At 39.0% G+C, this 25,036-nt stretch overlaps 1 protein-coding gene across 1 annotated transcript in view; it reads right to left on the bottom strand.

The window, feature by feature from the left end:
* igf2r (insulin-like growth factor 2 receptor) overlaps window positions 1–25,036 on the bottom strand; it is a 50,930-nt gene that overhangs the window by 6,245 nt on the left and 19,649 nt on the right. Inside the window, exons 9-44 of the mRNA XM_087852234.1 lie at window positions 23,709–23,898; window positions 23,286–23,389; window positions 22,713–22,877; window positions 21,912–22,055; window positions 21,576–21,731; window positions 21,342–21,479; window positions 19,629–19,779; window positions 18,857–19,025; window positions 18,634–18,749; window positions 18,338–18,491; window positions 15,462–15,638; window positions 15,290–15,385; window positions 15,066–15,167; window positions 13,699–13,861; window positions 13,295–13,471; window positions 12,987–13,133; window positions 11,309–11,487; window positions 10,704–10,791; window positions 10,367–10,576; window positions 10,143–10,273; window positions 9,608–9,711; window positions 8,771–8,904; window positions 8,456–8,652; window positions 8,097–8,223; window positions 7,718–7,849; window positions 6,655–6,814; window positions 6,124–6,232; window positions 5,209–5,290; window positions 4,941–5,068; window positions 4,644–4,793; window positions 4,397–4,555; window positions 4,066–4,270; window positions 1,594–1,828; window positions 1,205–1,341; window positions 824–941; window positions 92–238 (exon numbers count right to left, since the gene is read on the bottom strand). Of these exons, the coding sequence (XP_087708360.1) occupies window positions 92–238; window positions 824–941; window positions 1,205–1,341; window positions 1,594–1,828; window positions 4,066–4,270; window positions 4,397–4,555; window positions 4,644–4,793; window positions 4,941–5,068; window positions 5,209–5,290; window positions 6,124–6,232; window positions 6,655–6,814; window positions 7,718–7,849; window positions 8,097–8,223; window positions 8,456–8,652; window positions 8,771–8,904; window positions 9,608–9,711; window positions 10,143–10,273; window positions 10,367–10,576; window positions 10,704–10,791; window positions 11,309–11,487; window positions 12,987–13,133; window positions 13,295–13,471; window positions 13,699–13,861; window positions 15,066–15,167; window positions 15,290–15,385; window positions 15,462–15,638; window positions 18,338–18,491; window positions 18,634–18,749; window positions 18,857–19,025; window positions 19,629–19,779; window positions 21,342–21,479; window positions 21,576–21,731; window positions 21,912–22,055; window positions 22,713–22,877; window positions 23,286–23,389; window positions 23,709–23,898 (5,281 nt within the window). The remainder of the gene's footprint in view (window positions 1–91; window positions 239–823; window positions 942–1,204; window positions 1,342–1,593; window positions 1,829–4,065; window positions 4,271–4,396; window positions 4,556–4,643; window positions 4,794–4,940; window positions 5,069–5,208; window positions 5,291–6,123; window positions 6,233–6,654; window positions 6,815–7,717; window positions 7,850–8,096; window positions 8,224–8,455; window positions 8,653–8,770; window positions 8,905–9,607; window positions 9,712–10,142; window positions 10,274–10,366; window positions 10,577–10,703; window positions 10,792–11,308; window positions 11,488–12,986; window positions 13,134–13,294; window positions 13,472–13,698; window positions 13,862–15,065; window positions 15,168–15,289; window positions 15,386–15,461; window positions 15,639–18,337; window positions 18,492–18,633; window positions 18,750–18,856; window positions 19,026–19,628; window positions 19,780–21,341; window positions 21,480–21,575; window positions 21,732–21,911; window positions 22,056–22,712; window positions 22,878–23,285; window positions 23,390–23,708; window positions 23,899–25,036) is intronic.

Here is a 25,036-nt window from a genome sequence, read left to right on the forward strand (position 1 = left end):
TTTTAGAAGTGTGTTTTTTGCTTGCTGATTGAAACTGAAATTTATATGAGGTGAAGTGTAATGAGTGGATGACACAGGTGAACTCTGTTACCCGAAGTAGAGCGCTCCCAGACTGAAGCTGACTCCAGTTTTAGGAACCTTTATGGTTCCATTTACCATCTGTACCTCCGTTGGTTTCACTGCACAAGCTTCCAGAGTCTCCCAGCCTATCAAGAACTCACATGAACCCTCATCAACCCTGCACAGACAAGAGAATATAGGATATTCAATTCAATATAAAATTAAGAATAAAGCATAACAGGTCTACTTTAAGATGCAGAGGACCAGTTCAAATAACAAAATAACAAAAACAAAACAAGGGCACTGAGACTTGTGGGAAAAAAGACAAAAGAAATGAAACACAAGTTAAAATTGTTTTAAAATAGACAATGTAAACACAACTTTTATGTGAATGTACACAGAGATACAGATCAGGAAAAACAACACGTGACAATTTAACAGTGAGCTCTTCGATAGGAAACATTTGTTGCATTAATTTCAGATAATGTGATGCAACTGAACAACATTTAGTCTGCTGAGAAATGTTATGTTACTCAATTAACTAAAACTAAAGTTAATGAAATAAAGCAAGTAAAAAAAGAAAAAAAGAAAAAATAGCAAAAAATTAGCTATAATCTTAAAACAAATAAACAGGATAATAAATGATTCAAAGTTTAAACATTCTGTTAATTTGATACAGTAATTTAATACCAATGTTGTATTAAATGAATTAATCAAATTTCTACTGAAGGGAAACATTAAAATCTCTAAGAGGTTTTGTTACCTGATAACTTTGGGGTGTCCCACTGTGGAGCCGCAGCTCAGCTGGATTATGGTCTTGGCTTTCTGGCGTTTAGGGCATAATTCATCTCCTGCTGAATAGTTCACAAAAATCTTCCCACCTGTAGAGAAAGGGAAATCTCTTGAGACTGTCGGGATAAAGTTCTCTAACATCAAAAACACTCCTGTGAGAGAAGAAAACAAGACCTAAAGGCAAACAAATATGTCTAATCAGTGATCCTTGCTTACATGTTTCACTCTTAGTCTACACTGTTTTCAGTTTATTTTTTATAATAATGGTAGTAAAAAACACCCAGTTTAGGGAAAATATCCTTTACACAAACTGACACCAATGAATGTAAAGTATTTGTAATGGTTTGCACACCACTGGACTCCATTTTCTGCGTGTAAACTCGGCCCAGGGTTTCGGTTTTTCCTGCAGCTGTGCGGCGGCATACGGCTGCATCTTCAGGACAGCCTGGCAGCCCACCACGGATACCCTGACACAGGTTGATGAAATACCTGAAGCCACAGAAACAAAGATGCCAAATTTTAAAGAGCGAGGAATGATAGGACCACAGCATGCGTTTAGAAATTCCTTTTAGAAAGGGCTAATGCATCTTATATGAGGCATATGCATTGCTAAATATAAATAGATCTAATAAATAGTGAAAAGTTGGAAAAGCATCAAAAGTGTGTGCAGAACGACTGCAGAGCTCCAGAATCGAACTGTGGATTTACTGCCTTCGATTAAGGATTCAAAACCACACTTACGAATCTCCTTTGTAGCTGAACTTCCACGGCTCAGTGAGGGAGGAAAGTGCTCGGAGGTCAAAGGTCTTGTGCTGGCTGACGAGCTTACACTCCATCTTCCTTGGGGTACAAACTGCATTGGTGCGCCACTGGAAAGTGACTGTACAACCTGCTGTCTCTGAGAGCAGCTCTGGAGAACCACTTCCTACAGAATGGTCGCATGTAAACAATATGGAGGACTGACGCTGAGCCGAGCCTGGGAGAGAGAGAGGGAAATAAAAAGAAAAACAAAAGATTTTCAGTTTTGGAAGTGAAGACAACACAGCATTAGGATAAGTATGTTAAACTATCAGGAAGGAGTTAATGCCTTTATTTAGACAGAAGAAGAAGACAACGAGAAACCCACCCCCATCCTAAGTTGCCCAAAAATGAGCATTTACAGCTTGATAAAAAAAAAAAAAACTGTTTTGTTTTCCTCATTCATAACAGGTGTAAGGACTGAGACTTTAGTTTTACCTCTCTCAAACATATTGAGTCTTAAAGTTATGCAATACTAGAATAAGACCTCACCTCACTACCCCTTTATAATAAACTGCTTGAGGTGTGTTGTAAAAGGTAGCAACAGCTGGCAGCTCTCCTTTGGCCTCACCTCCAATAATTTCGAGTTTAAACAGGTATCATCAAAGAGGCCACATCCATCTTTTATATACAGTTCTTAGTTTTGTATTTTTTCCCACGTCAACATGAAGCCACAATTGATTATAAGTAATTTCTCTAAAAGTAAACAAACTAAATCTGACTACTAAAACACATAAAAAATTTTTTGCCATGCATGAAGAACAGTTTAATCTTTTCAAAAGTGCATCTAAGCACTGCTCTAATCAGAAATATTGTACCTATACAAAATTTATCATTACTTTCCTTCATATGTGTTGCACTGCTGACACAACACAAGATTAGCTATTCTATAAAACTTTCATCTGTGCTTTGGACCACTGATAGTGAAAACTGCAGTTAGAAGTTAAAATAAAAAATACCAACGTTAAAGTTCATATTTTATAATAGCCATCATATTTTTTTTGTGTTCTTATTTTCTTATTACCCAGCTTTCGTGTTGCCATGTCCCAGCTTATGTCTAAAAGAAACAAACCTCTCACATCAACTCCTCAAAATACTCTACTCAAGCTGTCACCTGCACTGCAGAATCCCCACTTCCTATCGTGTCATAGTTGGAAGTGGTGGCACACCACAACCTGCCGGTTGTCAAACCATCTTTGGTGCTTTCTGTGTAAGTCTTCTTCATGAGAATGAATGGAAACACACAGACACCTCACCCTCCGTGGTCACTGCATATAAATGCATAAACCTCTTAAACTGCTTTTCAAAAATTTGACTAATATTTATAATAGATTGAGAGCTTCATCCTAATAAGGCCTGATTAGTAGAATAATTAATTAGTTTTACACCATTTGATACATTACGAGGTTATCCAGGGTAGTTTTACTTTTCACCTTAAGCAATTAAACTGTCCTTTAATTTGAGATAACACCATTTTGGATTTTAGTGTGTGTGTGTTTTTTAAACATATTGCAGTAATGCAGAAGACACACAATAACCAGTTTCTCAAAAATCTTAACACAATTTTATTAATGGATGTGACATTTGCATATTCTCCTCATTACCTTTTTGTTATTTTATTTTCATTGTGTTTTTAATTTTTGTTTTCAGTTTAGTAGCGCTGTGTCATATCATACCATCTACAATTACATTGGTATAAATTTTTATGTGACCCCCAAAAAGTGTAATCTTGATATCAATGATATGATGATGTAATGCATTTCCATTCAAGTGCACACAACAATGACACAAACCCCTGCAAGTCAGCCTCTGATTGATGATTTAGTAAAAGGAAGCCACTTGGTTTGGCTACAACAAAGCCCAATACTTTACACAATATGCATGAAAGCTGCTGTAGGTAGTTTGGCATCAGTGAGGGTAGCTGGATGGATGGACAAAATGCCCTTCATTTTTTCCATTTGTGGCAGCCAATGCTAGCTGGGATAGGCGGACAGTCTATCACATGGTTAAACAGAAAACCATTTGCACTGACATTCACACGGATGGGCAGTTTAGAATTATTACCCCACTAACTGAATGTTGTTGGACTGTGGAAGGAAGCTGGAATACCCGCAGAGAACACATGCAAACACGGGGAGAACATGCAGGGGAAACTTCCTTAATTTTGTTTCCTCTGATAAATGCTGCTATTTGCAAGCTGCGGTGACCAATAAAAATGCTGTTCAGTCATTTTTCTTAAATAAATACTAATATCATTATTGCACATTTGTATGACATATTGTGTATAGTTTGAGGCTGTGAACAATAAAACGTCATTTTCTTTCAGTTTTTTTCTTTTGAAGCATTTTTCCCACTAACATCATACCTTGTTTTTGAGCTAGTTATAAGAGCTTTACTAATTACAGAAGACTTTACCTGGTGCGCAGGGATCTCCTCCACCATACTGCATCAGCACAGCCTGCTCTTCGTGTTTGAAGTCCATTGTCATGGCTTTACTGATGCCAAATGATGACGCCAACTTGTCTGAACCAGAAACGTGGCACACTGCACTCTGCTTACAGGCCGGTTCTTTCACTGAGCCGCAGACTTTGATGTAATACATACCCGAGTTCCCTTTTACCTAGACATACACACAGAGCTCTGACCTTCCTATGCTTCTAAACAAAAACTATTTCTGTTACAGTGAAACTTTTGAATCAAATAGACTTCCTCTGGTTAGAAAGTGTTCAGTATATCATCAGCTCACCTGGACTTCCTTGGGGAGCTTGGTCAGGTCAAATGTAAACTGGAGCTGAGAGTCAGTAAGCTGGCAGCCGCTGATGTTAGTGGCATCTGAACAGACTATCGGGGTTGCCCACTCAAAGAAATAGACGCAGCCCTGCAGCCTCAGCATTTGCGGAGAGCCCTGTTCAGAGATATAAAGTAGTTAAAAAATAACCAGGGTAAAGAGAACAGGCAACAAGTAAATACTCTTATTATATAGCTCTGCTGACCAGCTCCAGGCCTCTCCGGCAGGTAAAGACAATGGTTGAAGTGTAGTTCTGTAGAGGGTCCAAAGCACACTTTGTTGAGCTGTTGTAGGTGATGGATACCTCCCTTGTTAATTTGTTGAGCTCTGGACCACGGGTGGTGCGACCAATTTCCTTCAAGAGACAATAATGAAAATGATACATTTTTATTTTATTAACATTAAGTCTATGTGATGTCACTGCCTTGGTAAGGCAGATCAAAGCACTTAAACCTTTTTTTTAAAAAATAGTGTAAAGGACAGCATTTGTCAAAGAACTCACCACAGGTGGTCTGTCATATGGATCCATGCAGATAGCGGCTCCAGGTGGGCAGTTGACCCCAGGGATGGGGTTTAGAGGCTGGCAGATGTTGACGTAGAAGACTTGGTTATCCGGGTCAATGTCGTCGTCTATTCTCAAAAGAGGAACATGCAGACTGTTAAGGACTGACACAGTGCATATTGTTGTACAGGGACTCGTCATTTTAACTCAAAATGATGCAACTCTGCTATATCTATAGGTGTGAGAGGTGAACCTGTGTCTCACTGACCTGCTGCTGTGTAGTATCCGCTGACATGAATCAGAGGAGTCAGGTCTATGAGAGCAGAGCCGTTCTGGACTGAACAAGTTACCTTTTTATTAAAGGAATAGCAGAAAAGAAAAATCACTTTTTAGAGCACAAAACTATACTGTAAGTCATGAGCCATCAAACAATTACAACTTTAGAGTCCAGGAGTTCAAACGTGTTTATTTGTTTTCCTTTCTTTTAGAGACTACACAAAAGCTTCAGGGACTTCTGCTTATCATTGGACATTCCCCTCTCCTTTGATGACCCCTAAGAAGCTGACTTCAGGTGACCTGTCCGCCTCTGTTAACTTAGGGTGTGCTCTTTCCTAATATGGCACATAATTTCCCAAAGAGAAGCAAACTTGTTTTCCAACTGAACTGCAGTATGTCAAAACAGCTTTTCAACATAAAGGTAGCACTACAACAACAGGCTGTATTGACTGTATGCAGTCTTTCTGTCTAAACAATTTTCTCCCTCTGTCCAGTGAACAGTAAGCAGCCGGCTATATCACAGCAAACACAAACACGCTTTAATCATTTATGATTTTTTATCAGCTGTGGGGCTGTAGCTCAGGCCGTAGAGCAGGTCATCTACTAATCTGAAGGTTGGGGTCTGCATGTGTGCAGGTAGTGACACCAAGGTTCACTCTGTTGCATCCACTGATGTGCTAATTGTTAGCTAGAAAGCACTTAAGGTGCTTGTATGAATGGGTGAATGAGACAAGCGCTTTGAGTACTCATGGGAGCTGGAGTAGTTTTTATACAGCACTTTTCTACTTAATTTACTACAAGGGAAAACACTAACTTTATTTATTTATTTTTAAATCTTATTGCAAAAGTACATTCCTTTTCCACCTGTGATGGACTGGTGAGTCTTCTCTCACACAAACATACTTACAGGCTGCTCACAAACCAACGGTGTGTGGAAGGCGAAGAAGTGCGTGCACGTTTCAGTGTTTGAGCCAATCAGCACTGGCTCTGAGGGGGCTGAGCTCATGCTAGCTGGCCTGCACAAACACAAAACATTCAAAGCAAGGCTCATTTATTCTTAATAAATATATTAAAATCACCAAGGTTGCATTAAAAAGGCGTTTAACAAATCTTTAAATACTTGTAGTGAGTTTATTCTTATTTAAAAGATGAAGCACTACTTCATCAATAAAGCTCTCACACTCTAGTTTTTCCATCACTACCAGATTCTGAAATAAAGGATTAATTCAAGTTAGTTTTACATTTAGGAAAATTGGAGGAAACAAATGACACACAGTATCACGATGTATACAGGTATGAATTTTCTCTTAAGGGGCACTTTAAATCTCAGTTTGCTATTCCTGAACAACGCAGGTTTGAAAAAATGTGATTCCTGAGAATGCTCTATGCTTGATGTAGTTATAGATGAAAATTAAGATGCAAATGGAGGAAAATGTACCTGCAGATGAAGCTGATGACGGTGCTGTGGGTGAGGCTACTGTTCGCAGGGCATGGACTTCCTTCTTCATAGGTGAGCTCCAGAACATGGTCCTTGTATGAGAGCTTATTGCTCACCTTACCACCACTGACCACATCACTGCCTTCCTTAATGCACACAGCTATAACACATATTCATGGAGATCATTCAGAAAGCTTTAAATGTAAAACACAAAAATATAAATATTCCATAGATCTGTTCTACCAGCTGGAAATCTGCTGAACGCTCAAAGTTTTTTTTGGAAATATTTATATTTCTTAGCGAGTGAGTGATCAAATTCAGCTCAGACTCTGGGATTCATTTTTATTGTTACTTTTCAATTAATAGTATTTTTTTCAGGACTGCAAATATATCCCATTGTTGAGCATTCGAACCATGACCTTACTGCACTTGTATTGCCACATATTATTCTCCCCCACTGTGTATCTGATGCTGATTAAACATTTCTTAGCATAGCCATCATCAGTTACAAATCCAGACCATTTTTAACGCTCTGGTAAGTGAGCGGTCAATAATTTGAGAGAACCTGGAAATCCAAGTGTCTGTTTGGGTTCCTAAACTTTCTGATGAAAGTTGAAGGAAGCAATCTCTCCTAACTACAGAGGCGCTTTGTTTTCTTTATAAAGTAACTGACTGGTTAAAAGCAGAAGTGATTGTCCGAAAGTGACTCCTGTATACACTCTGATTCAATGATGACATAACAGAGACCTCTGATCGTCTCACTGACCGAAGAGAAATGATCTGCTAGACTTCCATCGACATGATTGCACAACAGAGTCAAATTTATCTGTGTCAAATTGTATAATATTCAACTGAGAGATGCCCTAGACCAGAGAAATATGTGAAGCAGCATACCAAATAAAAGCTACCACCACTGCTGATTTTTCACAATTCATAGAATTAAAATAATCCAAGTATACTTCTCACCTTGGTAGATCTTTCATTTTTTGTAAAGAGAAATTAGTAATATAAACCAGAAATGTGGTGCGGCTAAATTAACAACTCGCCGATTGCAGTGACGTACCAGTGTCAGGGCTGCAACCAGTGTTGGCCACAGATCCACAGATGTTCATGCGGAACACCATCTTCTGGTCCTTATGATGGTGCACAGTGTAACCCTCATCCTTCTTCAAGGGGTTCAGGTCAAATAAATGACCTATGGAAGATGTCATGGTTTAGCACTGCGGCTATTTAGAGATAGATATTTAACTTGTGCACATCTTTACACACTCTTAAGAGAATACCAGAGATCAGCAGACATAAAGAGGAATAAAAAGGGAAAGCAGATGCTTTTTGAGAAATTAAATTTAAATGCATATTACCATAACATTCTCCTTTTATTACTCCAGCAGGTATATCAAAATAAACAAAGATGATATGAGGAGAAAGTGTGTGTTTCTGACCTGTAGCAGGGTTGGTGACTCTGCAGTTGTCGTGCTGGACACTATTTAGAGGGCAGGCAGAAGCTGTTTTCCACATGAAGGTGTACACACAGTCTTCAATGTCAGAGATCAGAGTAGGCCGAGAGTTCTATGTGAGGCATATAAATACATCTTTTTTATTATTTTTTTAATATTTTAAAATAACTCAAATTTGGACCCTACGGTGGAAAAGCAGTGAGCCTCTTCTACATGGATCCTACATTCCCACTCATGTGTGGTTTAGAAAGCCATTTGATGCTCAACAAACTGTTTACTGCATGTTTTACAGCCTGACTGCCATCAAACATTTTAGCTGACCATCTTTTGAGTCCAGTTCTTACCACTTTGTTTTTGTCACACTGGAAGCGGATGATACTGGTCCTGTTGCGGCTTCCATCTGGACAAGCCTGGCCGCTGGTGTACTGCAGCATTAGGACATTTCCGTCCCACGTAGGACCAGAATGGACCTGACCCAGACTCAAATATTTATCTCCAACCTTCAGGCATGACGCTGCAGTGGAGGGACACTTCCATGGGTCTGTAGCAAGGAGAAGGATTTTCAGTGGATTTCAAGACATAGAAATTTAGGCCAGAATTATATTTAAACTCTAAACCAGAGCTAGATGTAATGACAATACTGTATCCTTTACACCAACCTTTCTGCTTCACCAGCGACCTACAGACGTTAATGTAATACTGTTTATTCGTGTCCCCAGTGGGAAGTTCCGCCTCCCAGTTCCCAGAGTCCATAGCCAGAGGTGAGAGGTCGTACGAGTGACCATGATCATCACTGACAAGAGAAAAGGAAAAAAGGAGAAAATTCTAAACTGTGGTCCTTTCTGTAAATGATAATTAAATTCTACTAAGTTATACAAACTACATACACTATAAGAAAAAAATAAGTCTGTGTGTTGGAGTCAAATTGTTAAATGTTGTCATTGTGTTACTTAAATTTGTAAGTCTTAGTTCAAACTGTAGGATCAAAGACGTTCCTTTGTCACCTCTCCAGCCAGTTTGTTGCTGGGGGAGGCTGAAGTGTTTTATTGTAGGGATCTATGTGAGAGTTCTGTTTGTTGCTTAGTAAACTTCCTGCTTTTATGATCCTTTTGGTGAGCAGGAGGTCACAAACACGCACCCCCAAACACAAACACACACATGTGCACACACATAGTGCCTTATCTTTTAGAACCAATGGGGGGGTTTACAATGAGAGGTGCTTGTGTGTACTATAACTGTTTTCAATAAAAGGCGGCAAGCAGTTTGATTCAGAGTGCTTTTCTGAGACACCGACCGGGGCCTCCCTTGCACAAGTAAAACCAGTTAAAGATGTTTGTCTTGTTTCCTTGCTTGTCTTTAACGAGAATAAGTTTGTAAACCAGCGGGGCTTGTGGAAGCGCAGACCCAACACCATGCAAATGACACCTTATATAAAAATAAAACCATATGTATATATATAAAAATTGGAAGAGAATAATGACACAAGGACAATTTACTTGTAAGAGCAGCTGGTGGTCTTGACTGGGACACAAGCCAGTGCAGTGGGCCAGTTGAACAAATAGGTGCAGTCTGGAGTCTCCCTAATATACTCCGGTTCTCCCTGAAAAAAAGTGAAGTAGCATTAGACACAATTGCTTAAGAGCTTAGAAGACCTCTGTGTGTCATGAAAAATAACGGCCCAACATTGTGTGTAAAAAAAAAAAAAAACAAACAAACAAACAAACAAACAAAAAAAACTGAATCAGAGAGATGTTAATTTTATTTATTTTGTATACATCTTGTTTATATTTTTTATCTATTCAGAGATCAATTCTGCAACTAACAGTGATGTGTGCAGAAGGCAGGCCCTGAAACACAGTGGTCATTTATGTGGAGACAAACCACAGGATGATTCTTTCAAACACAAATCTCCAAGTGCAAAACTGTCACTCAGTCAACAGTCAGTCTTACAGGTATCTGATCTGTTGCTCTCTGTTAACAACCCATTCAAAGCTACATAGGAGGAGCAGATTTTCTGTGTGTTAAACTTACAGGATTCCTGTCAGGGTTGCAGGAGAAGTAGATATTGGTAGACCTCTCATAAACTTTATGGCAGATCTCTCCACTGGTGTAGTTCAGGATGATCTGGTCTCCAACATAAGTTAGCACCTGGTTTGCCATTCCTGTGTTCACATGAGTGAAAATTCAAAAACATGAGTACTGTAAAAATGACATAGATTAAACATTACACTGTATAAGAAAGTGTCTTTTCATACCTGCGATCTTGTGTTTTCCTCCGGCAACTTGGCAGGAGGAGACAGTTTCACCTTCTGTGTTTTTGTGGGTGCAAACATCTCTTTTGAGTCCGCCGCAGATTGAAAGATAGTAAGTGTACTGTGCAGCATTTAGGGAGTAATCTCTACCCTTCAGAGAGCTCAGATCAAATTCATAGCCACTCTTAGGGTCACGAACTCGACAGTCAGCACCTATGAGGGAAAGTTCGGACAATTTATTGTCCATTTCCATGGTGGATCAAATGCTAAAATGTACAGATTTTGTCTCTATGTTTAACCTTAAGGAACATTTTCTGTCCACTGTCACAGACGTTTTTACCTTGTGACTTCCTGATAGGGCAGGCCTCGGACGTCCGCCAGATGAAGACATATTCACAACCATCTATACGGTCAAACATGGGAGAGCCCTTGAAGTAAATACAAATGGACACAAATAATCAAAATTTAGATTAAAAGAAATTGCTACAGGTCGAGTTGAACATGCAACATTTAAAAGAAAAAAATGAATTTTTATTTGTGATTTGCCTAAAACAGACCAGACCAGAAAAAGCTACAAAAGGTATTCAGAGATTAATTCGGTACACATCTCAAACAAATAAAATGAAGGTATGCCTCTATCATGAAATCCATTTGCAAATACCTCAAGGGGAACTTATTTTATGTATTTTTGGTAACAAAGTGACCATAAAATGTAGCTTTCAGTTAGTGAGTTAAAGTCTAACAGTGCTACTAAAGAAAGCACTAAAATAAACAGTACAAGTTTTCTCACTTAGCCTCTATCGCAGTAAGAAACTAGAAAACAAACATCACATTTTTCCTACCAAATCTGATCCACACAACTAAAACATTTATATTATAATAATATCAAATAGTCATCTTGTGAACATTATGACTGGGTTAGTTCAAGAGTCTAAAAACACTCACCGGGTTTTCATCACACTGAAAGATGATGCGAGTTGAGTACTGGGACGAAGACCCGCATTTGTCTCCATTCTGGTACACCACGCTGATGGAGCCATCTTCTGCTGCCTGTGGGCTGGACTGGATGTATCCCAGGTTGTATCCTTTGCCATCAATGACAACGCAGGATCCCAAAAAGCCCACTGCAGACAATACAAAATGTTATACTCTAACTATTTGCCTGCATTTTTCCAGTAATATCCCGTACCATCCTTACAGTCTAGCATTTACGAAAATGCCTTTCCAAAAAACAAAACAATAAACAAAAAAAAGTCATTCATATTTTTATTTAGCTTTGATGACAACATGCATTTGCTGTGAGATCATTTTTATAAACATCACAACATTTATTTACATCCAGAGCTGAATTAAATGTTAAGAACTTGTATTGATGATGGAAGAGTCAGAAAGCTGCATAAAGTTTTCTTTCATTTGTGGAAAAACTTGGTCATGGACTTTGTAAGTAGAAGAGCTCTCTGAATGTTAAACATAGCTGTGATTTCAAATGTTGATTTCTATTAATTATTTGGTTTTTTTATTGGACCAGTTCAGTTCCTCAAAGATTCCATTTCCCCACTTTGGTTACAGATTTTCATAAATGGATTGCACAGTTTCTAAACCAGTTTCTGTAGTTTCATATTCTTAGTTATTTTCTTTGCTTGATGCAGGCCAATAATTTGACCCTTGTGAAACGGAGTAATATCTCTTCTACGCCCACAGAAAGGCAACGTGGTTGTTTACAAAGAGAGAAGCTACTCACTGCATCAGTTAGGGTTCATTAACCCGCTCCACCCAAAGCAATATTAATCACCAATCTCCAATGGAAGACTCTTCTTATTCTCTGCTCTGCTTATTTACACCAAGTAAATGAAGTCTATCAAAAAACATATGTCAGACTTAACTGGGTGTATTTTATAACAATAAATTGTAAATGAAGGCAAATCAGTTAACCAGCAACCTGCACAATTTAAATGTGGTATCAGACTAGGTTAACAGTTCATCTGCATATTTTAATACAACTTCTGGAGGCTTACTGCAGATTTTTCGCTGTTTAAAACAAATGGCTGTGGAAGGAGCAGATACAAAGTTTGCTTGTCTTCTTCACATTGGAGTTTGCTGATCAGGGGCTTTGGTAAAAGTAAAAGTTTAAATGGTGGTCACAAGAACAGCTGCTTTTTTGGGCGCTAGAAACATGTGTTCTTTAACTCTACCTGCGCTCATCTTCTCAGCACTGGCTGAGTCTCTTTGCTCTTTGCATTGTGTAAACAGACTCTGGCTTCACATTAAACTGTGCCAACTTCATAGTCTCCGCTGCTGTTGTTGGTGTTTCTGTTTAAAACAGCCCCTGTGTGGGCTTAATGTTCTCAGAATTTTTATTCATTAGCTGCTCTAAACATGTTTGCATTGCACGTCTGCTTTAGTCGCAAATGTGGGTGAAACGCTCACGTTGGCGTTTCCATGGTGAAAATGGCGAGCTACGGAGCCGTGCCTCAAACAAAGAGTCGAAGCAAAGACTTCGTATCGAGAATTTTTTATAAACAAATTATTCAAAATAATCAATGAATAGTTGCAGCCCTAGTTGTGTCAAATCCTCGTCAACGTCAAATCCTCTAATGTCTATCTAAACCTATTAATTTCTCACCTGGACACTCATCTACACGTGGGAGGGGTTTGCAGACGTTGATATAAAACCTCCTTGATGTGCCGGAATCTGTGTTTATGGGATTCCACGGGTAGTCATCTTCATCCCGGATCAGGTGACTCAGGTCATACTCATTACCATGTAAATCTAGAAGTGAAAAAAATAAATCAGATTTATTCATTAATAAATGAAGACATGTTCAAATTAGTAAACTTTTTTTTTTAATCTAACAAATTTTTAAAAAAAATAGTGACACCTGAAAAAAAGAAGCCATGATAATTAATTTATTTGTGTGTGTGTGTCCAAACCTGTGATCCTGCAGTCAACTGGAGCAGGCATGCAGGCCAAAGCGGTGGAGAACTCAAAGAGGACGTCATGGACCACATGGTTAGGTGAAGTACTCATGTCCTCTCGCACCAGTTTTAAGGATCCAGGGTAAGACTTTGGATCACACACAAAATTAATCCGGAAGGTGTCCCGAGTTGCTGATGAAAAAGCAAAAAAAAAAAAAATGGAGGAAAGTCACAAAAAGTGCACCACTGTAAAGTAAAAGTAGCATCAGTATTTTTGTTTATAACAATCGTGTTGTTTGATCAAAATACAAATGAATGGACACTTGGCCATGTCCATCATCAGATCTCACTGTGTGACACATTTCAAGATCCAGCGTGAACTGCTTTATTTTGTACATTTTCTATTGTGCTTTTGCTACCTGTTGGAACGTCAACAGGTCCCTTGTATGTTAGTTGGAGGATGCCGTCAGTTGAATACTGGAGGGTCTTCTCCACCCCCACAGGGCTGATGGGGTGCTCGTTCTCCAGCTCACAGCCGGCCATTCCCTGACCACATTCAGCTACATCTGAGCAGATGTTTACCTGCAGGTAGGTGGGATACCACTTTGAGTTCGTGTGCAGTTTCCTTTACGCGATATTTCATACCATATAATAAGTAAACATCTTAATGACAAAGTCTGTGAAAACACAGTCGAATGATGTAGTCCAGCATCACACATCCAATTCAAAAACTAAAAAGAATACAAAACAAAAACAACATCAGGTAAAACAGCAGTAAAAAGACAATATTTTGGATCATTTTAGTCACTTGCCTGCCAAAGATTATAAATGTTGGTATTTAAGTTTTATAGTTTTAATATGTTTTTTTTGTTTGTTTTTTTATATTTGATTAATAGGTTACATTTTTATTTAAAATGTTAAATTCAATTTTATTTATATAGCACCAAATCATTTTATATTGTAAAGACCCTGCAATAATACAGAAAAAACCCAACAGTTAGACAACCTCTAATGAGTAAGCACTTTGGCGACAGAGGGGAAGAAAACGTCCCTTTCAACAGGAAGAAACCTCTGCAGAGGTTAAAAAATTAAAAGAAGAAGAAAAAAGTGCTAGTTACACCCAAATCCCTTTCTAATAAATGTCAGCTGCACTGGCGTGATCTTTGGATGGTCTCAGAAAAAAACAACAACAAAAAAAAAAACAAGCACAATGAGATTTACGACCATTACTACAATGCTATGTTAACAGTTTGATGTCAAGTTAAATGATGTGCAATCATTTTAAAGCTGAAATTGTTGTTTCATCAGTCTGCATTCATAAGGTTTATCCGTTAATATAATTCATTACCCTTTTTAGTAGCATTTAAAAGAAAAACATTGTTTCATACTTTCACATTTTTTTAAAAATAAACTAAACGAGGACAATCAACATTTTTCATCTTATTCTGAAGTTTCATGAACTACAATCAGAAAGCTTCATCTGCCATGTTTTAGTGCTACGTAATGCGCTATATAGCTCTAATGTGAATTTGAATTACAAATTAAATTTCCACTTACTACTTAAGGCAACTGTCATAAAGCATTCGTTACCCTACACGGTTGGCAATTAAATCCCCTCCTCACAATGCTTTATTTGATTAGAATTTAATACAACCATTTGAAAAATATCACTTGAAATGCAAAAATGCAATGTTTTCCATAGCACTGCGACACTTCCATGCAACACTTGAGAGCTATAATTTGCAGAAATTATGTACGCTGGCAGAATATTGTTGAAGTGTCTTACCAGGAATTTCTTGCCATTCCCACTTGTATTGTATCCAGTCTTGGAAGCCAAAGGCATTAGGTTGTACTCAAAGCCAGTGTTGGGGTCCACCACAGCACATGTCTGATACGCCAAAAAAAACCCCAAAACCCCACGCAGATTACAACCATTTTGTTAAGTTTACCACAGTGTATAAATTACAATTAAGGCAAATTAAGAATTAAGATCCATGCAAGTACACTTACATTGTTTGTGATGGTTCTGATGGCACAGGCTGCATTGGTCTCCCACATAAAGGTGGCAGTGCAGTTCTGGTACATCAGGAATCGCGGTCCCTTAACCTGGATAGTGTGGAGCGTAAACATTGTTACACTCAAACCACCACCGTAGACAGCCAGCAAAACTGCATTTACTCACGAGAGTCCCTCTGGAGCAGACCAGGTGAATGCGCGTTGTATACGAGAGTTTCTGACCGTCCGAATCACAGGCAGAGCCATCTGTGAACTCCAGCATAAGGCGGTCCCGTGCTTCGATGATCGGCCCTCGCTTTGAAATGCCCATGTTACTGACTGACACCACCTCCTCTACAGAGCCCTGAGGAGAGGCAGGAGGGAACAGGTAAATAATTCAGTATCAGACACCACTTACACTCTGCAGTTACTTTGAAATTCTTATTCAAATGTTCACCCTGAGCATGTTATTATAAAATGGGTGGAAGCAATATTAAAAAATAAAAAAAGAGCAGCAACAACAAAGAAAAATCATTTGCTGAATGACTTTGTTTACAAAAATATAGCAAATCATATTTTGGGTCACTTTCATAGGTGGGATTCTGGGTCCAGATCTTTCCATCTCTAAAGGCACACTAGACTAATCAATAAATATTAACATATTAAAAATAGTGTAGCAAAATAAGTATTATCGTTTCTGTCAACTGTAATATAAATTATATGATGGAAAAAGAGGAAATGGTAAAACTGAGCGCTCTTTTGAATTTGTTGTTGCCAGCTCTGTTGTCAGAGTTGACTGTAACTGTCAATTACACATGTAGGGATGGTAGTTAGAGACAAAGCCAGACAAATTTAAAGTTCAAATCAGTCCACTCTGCAAACTGCTTCTTGGTTGAATTCCTTTAACCAGTGGTAAAGTCATACCTCTCACTGTTCTCTTTGCAAATACGGATAGTTCTTTTTTCATGAGCAATACATTAGTAAATCTGGCCCATAGTGGCATAGTCACAATTCTCTAAAACCAGCAAGAAAAATTAACACAATCAGTCATAAACCCTGAAGTGGATTTGCAACAAGGCCCCCTTTCAAGTCAGTTTCACAGTCCTTCTGGTCAGGCTATACAGTGGGGCAAAAAAGTATTTAGTCAGCCACCGATTGTGCAAGTTCCCCCACTTAAAATGATGACAGAGGTCAGTAATTTGCACCAGAGGTACACTTCAACTGTGAGAGACAGAATGTGAAAAAAAAAATCCATGAATTCACATGGTAGGATTTGTAAAGAATTTATTCGTAAATCAGGGTGGAAAATAAGTATTTGGTCAATAACAAAAATACAACTCAATACTTTGTAACATAACCTTTGTTGGCAATAACAGAGGTCAAACGTTTACTATAGGTCTTTACCAGGTTTGCACACACAGTAGCTGGTATTTTGGCCCATTCCTCCATGCAGATCTTCTCAAGAGCAGTGATGTTTTGGGGCTGTCACCGAGCAACACGGACTTTCAACTCCCGCCACAGATTTTCTATGGGGTTGAGGTCTGGAGACTGGCTAGGCCACTCCAGGACTTTCAAATGCTTCTTACGGAGCCACTCCTTTGTTGCCCGGGCGGTGTGTTTTGGATCATTGTCATGTTGGAAGACCCAGCCTCGTTTCATCTTCAAAGTTCTCACTGATGGAAGGAGGTTTTGGCTCAAAATCTCACGATACTTGGCCCCATTCATTCTGTCCTTAACACGGATCAGTCGTCCTGTCCCCTTGGCAGAAAAACAGCCCCATAGCATGATGTTTCCACCCCCATGCTTCACAGTAGGTATGGTGTTCTTGGGATGCAACTCAGTATTCTTCTTCCTCCAAACACGACGAGTTGAGTTTATACCAAAAAGTTCTACTTTGGTTTCATCTGACCACATGACATTCTCCCAATCCTCTGCTGTATCATCCATGTGCTCTCTGGCAAACTTCAGACGGGCCTGGACATGCACTGGCTTCAGCAGCGGAACACGTCTGGCACTGCGGGATTTGATTCCCTGCCGTTGTAGTGTGTTACTGATGGTGACCTTTGTTACTTTGGTCCCAGCTCTCTGCAGGTCATTCACCAGGTCCCCCCGTGTGGTTCTGGGATCTTTGCTCACCGTTCTCATGATCATTTTGACCCCACGGGATGAGATCTTGCGTGGAGCCCCAGATCGAGGGAGATTATCAGTGGTCTTGTATGTCTTCCATTTTCTGATGATTGCTCCCACAGTTGATTTTTTCACACCAAGCTGCTTGCCTATTGTAGATTCACTCTTCCCAGTCTGGTGCAGGTCTACAATTCTTTTCCTGGTGTCCTTCGAAAGCTCTTTGGTCTTGGCCATGGCGGAGTTTGGAGTCTGACTGGTTGAGGCTGTGGACAGGTGTCTTTTATACAGATGATGAGGTCAAACAGGTGCCATTCATACAGGTAACGAGTGGGGGACAGAAAAGCTTCTTACAGAAGACGTTACAGGTCTGTGAGAGCCAGGGATTTTTCCTTGTTTGAGGTGACCAAATACTTATTTTCCACCCTGATTTACGAATAAATTCTTTACAAATCCTACCATGTGAATTCATGGATTTTTTTTTCACATTCTGTCTCTCACAGTTGAAGTGTACCTCTGGTGCAAATTACTGACCTCTGTCATCATTTTAAGTGGGGGAACTTGCACAATCGGTGGCTGACTAAATACTTTTTTGCCCCACTGTATATACAAGATTTCAATGCAATGAGAAAAGATTCAAAGTCAAATTTGCCTCAAGATCTTTGAAAAACGCATCCCACCCAGGCCTCGACTACCCAATCAGAGATGGCAAAGGGGTGTATGGCTGGACTCACTGGTGTCCAGATTCTGATTTTGACAAGGTGTTTTGAGGATGATACTCAAGCTATGCTTTCTTGTGTTACTGCAGTTCACCGTCTGGTCTCCACCAGGGAAAGTTTGGTACAATGTTAAATATTCACCAGAAGACTGACATGAGCTGTGTGTTCCTCAGTAATGTCGCATCTCTCTGATTCAGTGGAGGTGTTTAATGTTACAGACCTGTTTGGTCACATATTTCATCTCACAGATGGAGGCATCACGGTCGCAGCCATGTACAGGGCTGATGGGGCGACATACGTTGATGTAATACTTCTTCAGATTATTGCTGTCGGATAAGTCCATCACCTGCCAGTTGGAGGTGGTGTGTGACAGGCTGAAATTGAAGAAGAAAAGCTTGACGAGGACGACAGCAGATTGGAAACAATTCAGTGCTGGACTCGATGTACTTATTTTCATTGCCTTTGATTTAGACACTGGTAAAGCAGCTGCTGCACAATGCTTTTTAAAAGCATTACCTGGATAAGTCATACTGTTCCAGTGTGTCTGGATCGGTCACCAAACACTCATGAGGCCTTTCGGGGCACGCGTAGGAGGTATACCAGCGGAAGTTGTACGTGTACTTGTCTTCTACCTGAACAAAGATTTTAACAAACAGATGTTTATATACAAATCATACAGGAGACAAAATACATCAAACACTGTTTAAACAATCTGACAAAGAGGTAGGGAGGATTTTACCTGGAATTCTGGGTTTCCTGGTCCAATCTGTGGGTCACAGAGGAAAGAGATGAGCGTAGATCTGGGAGTGTGCTCTTCGTTGTTGTATGGGGTGCCGTTACTGTAGTTTAGCTGAATCAGCCCATCGTAGTACGACAGACGGGAGTTCTGTTCCCCAAGACTCCAAAAACTAAATAGGAAAGGCGGGAGAAAACAATATGATGTAATTTATTCATGTTTCTTTATTGCTGAGTGTATTTAAATCACTCAGTTTCAGGATCTTTAATTTAATAAATGAGTGTGTTATTCAATATTGACCTAAACTTTTTACACACAGTGTTGTGTGTTGGGACGTAAAATGATCAGTATAATGTACAAAATGCAGATTGATAGAAGGAATGCTTAACGTAGGCTTCCAAAAAAAATATAGATCCTAAACTAAATACATTGTTGCACAATGCGTGATGCTCATTTATCCCTCTTCTTTCCATTACACCTTCAATACAGCAGGAATTTGCAGTGCAATCAGATGGAGGCAGATTATTATTGAATTCTTGATCCAATTGGTATTAAAATTAGCAAACTAAGGTAACACAGCAAAAACACACTACGGATACTTCAGGGATAATTTACATTGATTTCTCAGATTTGTGAGAAAATTCAAGTCAGTTCATTTTTTAACCACGGTTGTTTTTTTAAAAGTGCTTAAAAGTGGAGTGAAAGTTGAGAAAGTGGGGCAGAATAGAATAAAGCAGTGCGATTCTTCTTGCATGTTTGTAGCCTGTAGTCTTACTTCTTTTCCACCTGGCATGCGCCGGCCTTCTCAGGACACGACGAAACACTGACTGGACCACAGACGTTGATGTAATACTGATAGATGCCTTTAGTCAGGTTGTAAAAGCCACCATGAGGCTTGGAGAGGGGCGACAAGTCGAAAGAGAAGCCTGTGGAGAAGCAGAGGTTAGAGGTTAACAAGAGGATTTAAAGTAAAGAGACAAGAAAAAGGCAACCACAGGTTCTTTTCTTCCTGGTTTGCCAACATGAAAGTAACATGTGAGGGGGCACACGTGTAACCTACCATGATACAGGTGTTACATTCTCCACTAGGTGGCAGTATCGACCAAGAGTAGTGAAACCATGGTGTGTTCAGATAACTTTTTATTAATTAACCTTTTCAAGATTATTATTTTGACATTCCTGGCGTGCGCACACACATGCACACACAGATGCACACAGCTGGAATTAATTGCTAAGAAAACATAATTCATTTTGGATTTGGAAGTATCAATTTTTAAAACGATCACATATTAAATGGAGCTAGATCCACATTCACTTTTCTATCCCCTTTTTGTATTTATATATCAGAAGACAACAGGTGTTTTCTTTATTTATATACACTACAGTTCATTTAAACTGCATAAAAACTACAAAATATGCAATGAGCTCTAAACTGAATTGTCTGGAAGATGATGAAAAAAAAAACAGATTTAAAAAGAAAAATTGTAAATCAAGAAATACTTAAAACTTTGAATTGTGATTTTTTTTTTGCCTATTTATTTGTCCTTCATTTCTTCCACATGTAAAGTATATTTGACAGCAAAGCACAATCAGCTGTATTTGACACAGACTGTCAGATTGTGTGGAGAATGTTGACGATGGCAGACAAATATAGAGTAGGTGCGTCCCACTGAAGGCAACAGTGTTAATTAGAGCTAAAATCAGTAGTCAGTTAATCTCAGTTCACTGCTGTTAAATTGAAACTTAACTGAATTCAGTGCGAGACATCAACGTCAGCATTTAGTCATTTTGTCGACTGACAGAGGTTTACCCTGACTTTTACAAACAGCAGTGTTTTTCAAATACAACACTATGTTCTCCTGCTTGGAAAGGACAACTGGGTGAAATAAATGTGATCAATGCATTCACTGTCTACTGAGGTAAAGCAGACTAGCCCAGACTTACTTTGCAAATCTTTAAAGAGCTTTACTGTGTGAATCAGTGAAGAAAACATTACAACTTAGTCTGCAGTCAGTTAGTGTTTATTATAATCTGTAACTCTACAGAGATGTTGACAATCAACTGATTTATGGGTGTGATTTTTGCACTTTTACAAATGCGTTTCTGTTTGTTATGATTTTTTAAATTCAATATAAGTGCTGGGTTAATTGTACCATTTTCTAGCAGTTCACAGTCAAAACAATGAACTACATCATGACTGTAGTGATTCAAAGCCAGTGGAAAATAATTTTAAGAGCGCAGAAAGATATATGATCAGATTTCCAAGTGAGACGTGAAGGATCATGATTACCCCCTTTTATCTTTCAAGGAAAAACTTATACAGAAACTTATTTATGGATTTATGGCTGCGAAATACCATTTTCTCCTTCCGAAAAGCCTCTATTAACCCTGTTGCTACCTTGTTTTCTTCCATCCTTTTTTTTGATCAAATTAAAAACTAATGAGGAAAAGCCCACACATATTTTATAGTTGTGTGAGTGTGTCATACCAGCTTGAGGGTCCTCCACCTTGCAGTTGTCCCCCTGCGTCTTCGAGAGGACGCAGGCGGCGGCTGTGTACCACTCCAACTCATAAACACACTTATCAGATGTGACACCAAGAAGGACAGGAGCACTATCGAGATCTCCTGCAGGAGTACAGGAAAAAGAAACGCAAAAGAGTCAAAAGTAGCAGAAACATAACTAAGAAAACAGAGGAGAAGAGGGTTTTAAAAAGAAAATACCTGGTTTGCACTTGAGAGTCAGGATAGTTTTGATCCTTGTCTTGTTTTGGGTGCAAAAACTTCCATCAGTATACACCAGCCTGATGTCGTTTCCAGTTTTGGTTTTCTGGGGAGAAGAGAGGAAGCTTCCCAGGCTGATAGTTCTGTTATTCTTAACTGAATAAGAGACAATACATAAAGCACAATGGTTATATTCACTGCAAGAAAAATACAGTTTGTCTCATACTTATTGGGGGAAGTATACATGAGGACCAAAATACTATAACTTGTCAACAAATCTATTAAAGTACTCAGATTCAACCAGATTAATCTTTAAGAACTTGTGGACATTCTTACCCACGGCACACATGGCGGCATCCACTGGACAACCAGCTGCCCTTCCTGTAGGGATGACTTTGTGGCAAACATTCAGGTAGTAACGTGAGTCTGACTTTGACGATTTATCATCCACCACCTCCCAGTTCTCACTGCCCTCTGACTCTGAAGCAAGAAAGAAAAAACAAACATACAAAAAAGTTGTTTTTTTCCCCCTAATTTTTCAGTCACATCTGAAAGCATGGTACTGAACAGGTGCTACGATGAGAAGCTATGGGCACAACCAAGTGAATTAACAGTAATTATAATAAAAGCAACAGGGAAAACATAGAGTAATATAATTTTAATTAGAACCACATAGTAAATTATTGTGTGTAAACCTAAAGAGACAAAACACGCTAGATCGACAGTTTTCAAAGTGAAATACAGAAATTCTTTATGCTGAGTAAATAAACTTAAGCATATGGTATTTGTAGTTCGCTACATAAATACATGCATATACCTATGTACCCCATTTCCTCCTTAACAGGTCGGCCAATCTGAGCCAACATCACTGCACAACAACGACATGAAAAATTATAATAAATCCCAATACTTTTAATTTTCCAAGATATATTATGTCATTTCATCATCATCATCCCGTGTCACTCATATGTAACCTAACAGTCACCAAAAGTTGCACCAGGGAAGAAATTGTGTTCAAGTCACCGCTAAACACTAAATTAAGAATTTAAAAAGGCACCACCTGCCAAAAACTAGGCTTTTGGTGGAAAAGCAAAACCAGTACTGGAAGAGAAATTTAACCGATCTGTTAAAACTCACCTGGGTATCTTGTGAGGGGTGAAAGGTCATAACGCTTGTTGCCATCTGTGACCCGACATAACAGATCCTCCTTCTCTTTGACGCAGGCAAACGCCGTATCCCAGTTAAAATAATAAGTGCAGTCTGTTTCCCCAGCAAACTCTGGATTCCCTCGCCCGCCGTGGGCTGCAAGAATTAAAGGCAAATAATATAAAAGTAGTTAATAAAGACTGAACTTCACCTGAAACTCCATATTTATACATTAAAGGAACAAAGTGCAAATTATACAAGGTGAGCCTTACAATCATTTCTTATTTATTTAAATGGTAATTGTGCATTTATTTTATGAATGTGAATTTTATTAGAGTTGTCTTAGAGATCAACTCCAACGACACTCATAAAAACTAAATATTATTTCAATTTCCCTTTTTGGAGTTTGACCTCCTATTTGCCTTGTCTGTGCAATTTGCTTTGTTTTACAAAGCAGAACACTATGTAACTCTTTTATAATGTCCGCTCCGTTTTTTATTCTACTGCCAGGTGGTGCCACGAATTTCAGCATCTGTGAGAAAGCAGAGAAACAAGTTGACTCACAAGCAGTCTTGTTGCACTGAAAGTTGATGATGGTCATTCTCTCAAAGCCAGAGGAGCATTTGAGGCCATTTGGATAGATCAGAGTCAGATCTCCATCTGAATAACTGAAGAGGAGGAAAAACAATGGAAAGAGGAAGTAAGGGGGTTGGAAAGGCAAGATTTGCTCTACAGCTCCATGCTCATGGATCAATGTCCGGATATCATTTTGACAATTTACACATCTCAACAAGCAAGTTTATTAAATCAAATTAGAAAACTTATTTTCGGATAGTTAGAAAGAAAAAAAAAACATTTACAACTTTAATAATGAAACCATCTTTGATCCTTTTGTATTTCGTGATTCTCTGACGAATAGTAATCACGGCCAGTGGACTATTCCACACCCATACTCCTATACACACTTCACTAACACACAGAAATTACCGTAGTGTCTGGTTCTGATATTTTCCAGCCACAATCTTCCTTCCTTCGCCATTCTTCACCTGGCAGGACGATATGAACGGCCCGTCACCACATTCCTGAGTGGGAACCCTACCACATATGTTCAGGTAGTAGATGTAGCTGTCAGGTGTGCCACTGGGCCCAGACTGTGTATAGTATGGATGATCCGAAGCTACAAACACAAGAAAGCATTTGAAAGTTTCAGTCAACATGTTACTGATTTTTATCTTACTGCATGTATGAACATTACCTATTAGGAATATCAACAGAACCAATAACTACTTTTCAATATCAAAATTCTGACAACATGATAACTACACATATATGTATGTGTATAATGTTTGTTTATACATATATAATACATATAGCTAGGTGATAGTTAGCTTAGCTGGCTGGAGGCAGCTCTTCTAAAACTCTTATTAAACTGTACAAACTGTTGCTTAATATGTGGAAGATCAAAACAGGACATAATGTAAGAATTTGCGAACACCTGGTATATGTGTTTTGTTTTGTTTTGTTTTTAAATAACTGTCGAATAAATCCTATGTTTCAATTTCCTGGACCCTGAAAATGTTGAAGGATATCAAAGCCTCTAAAGGTTCTTTCACTTTTTCTATTAAGCTAAAAATGAAGCAAGCATACTGGCTGCATCTCAGCACAGCGCTCAAAAAAGAAAAGAATGCATTCAAAACTCATCAGATCTCACTCCAGTGACCTGCTGGAGGTCATTTTGTAAGGCTCTAGTAGAGCTCATCCTGTTCTGCCCTTGCACAAAGGAGTAGATACTCATCCTGCTGATCGGTTAAGGACTTTCTATGGCTTTGTCCAGCTCTCCTGGAGTAACTGTCTATATCCTGGAATCTCTATTATGCTCTTGAAACTGTGCTGGGAAACACAATAAACCTTTTGGCATTGGTACATATTGATGTGCCATCATTGAGGAGGCTGAACTAGTGAAAAAACAGTCAGAACAGATGAGGGGAGAAAAATGTCAGTGGGCTCCACCTATAGAACCATTCTTGTTTTGGGGGCTGTCACTGTGTTGCCCCCTAGCACACCTATTCTTAATTTCATGACACCAAATATGATTAGCAACCCCCTCTGATCAATGTTCCCTCTAATTTTTCACGTGTCTGAGCGAACACACCAACTCCCTGAGCGATCCCTTTGACCACTGTGAGCGACATCAGACGTGTGCACTGTGGTCACGCCGGCATCTAATCCATCCAAGTTACATAGTTTATTAAAATAATCAAATTACAGCGTTTACATTTATGTTAGACTACTTTTAATTAACTGCTTTAGCCCAC

Source organism: Neolamprologus brichardi, chromosome 15 (assembly GCF_056152115.1).
Source record: "Neolamprologus brichardi isolate AB-2024 chromosome 15, ASM5615211v1, whole genome shotgun sequence".
Taxonomy (NCBI): domain Eukaryota; kingdom Metazoa; phylum Chordata; class Actinopteri; order Cichliformes; family Cichlidae; genus Neolamprologus; species Neolamprologus brichardi.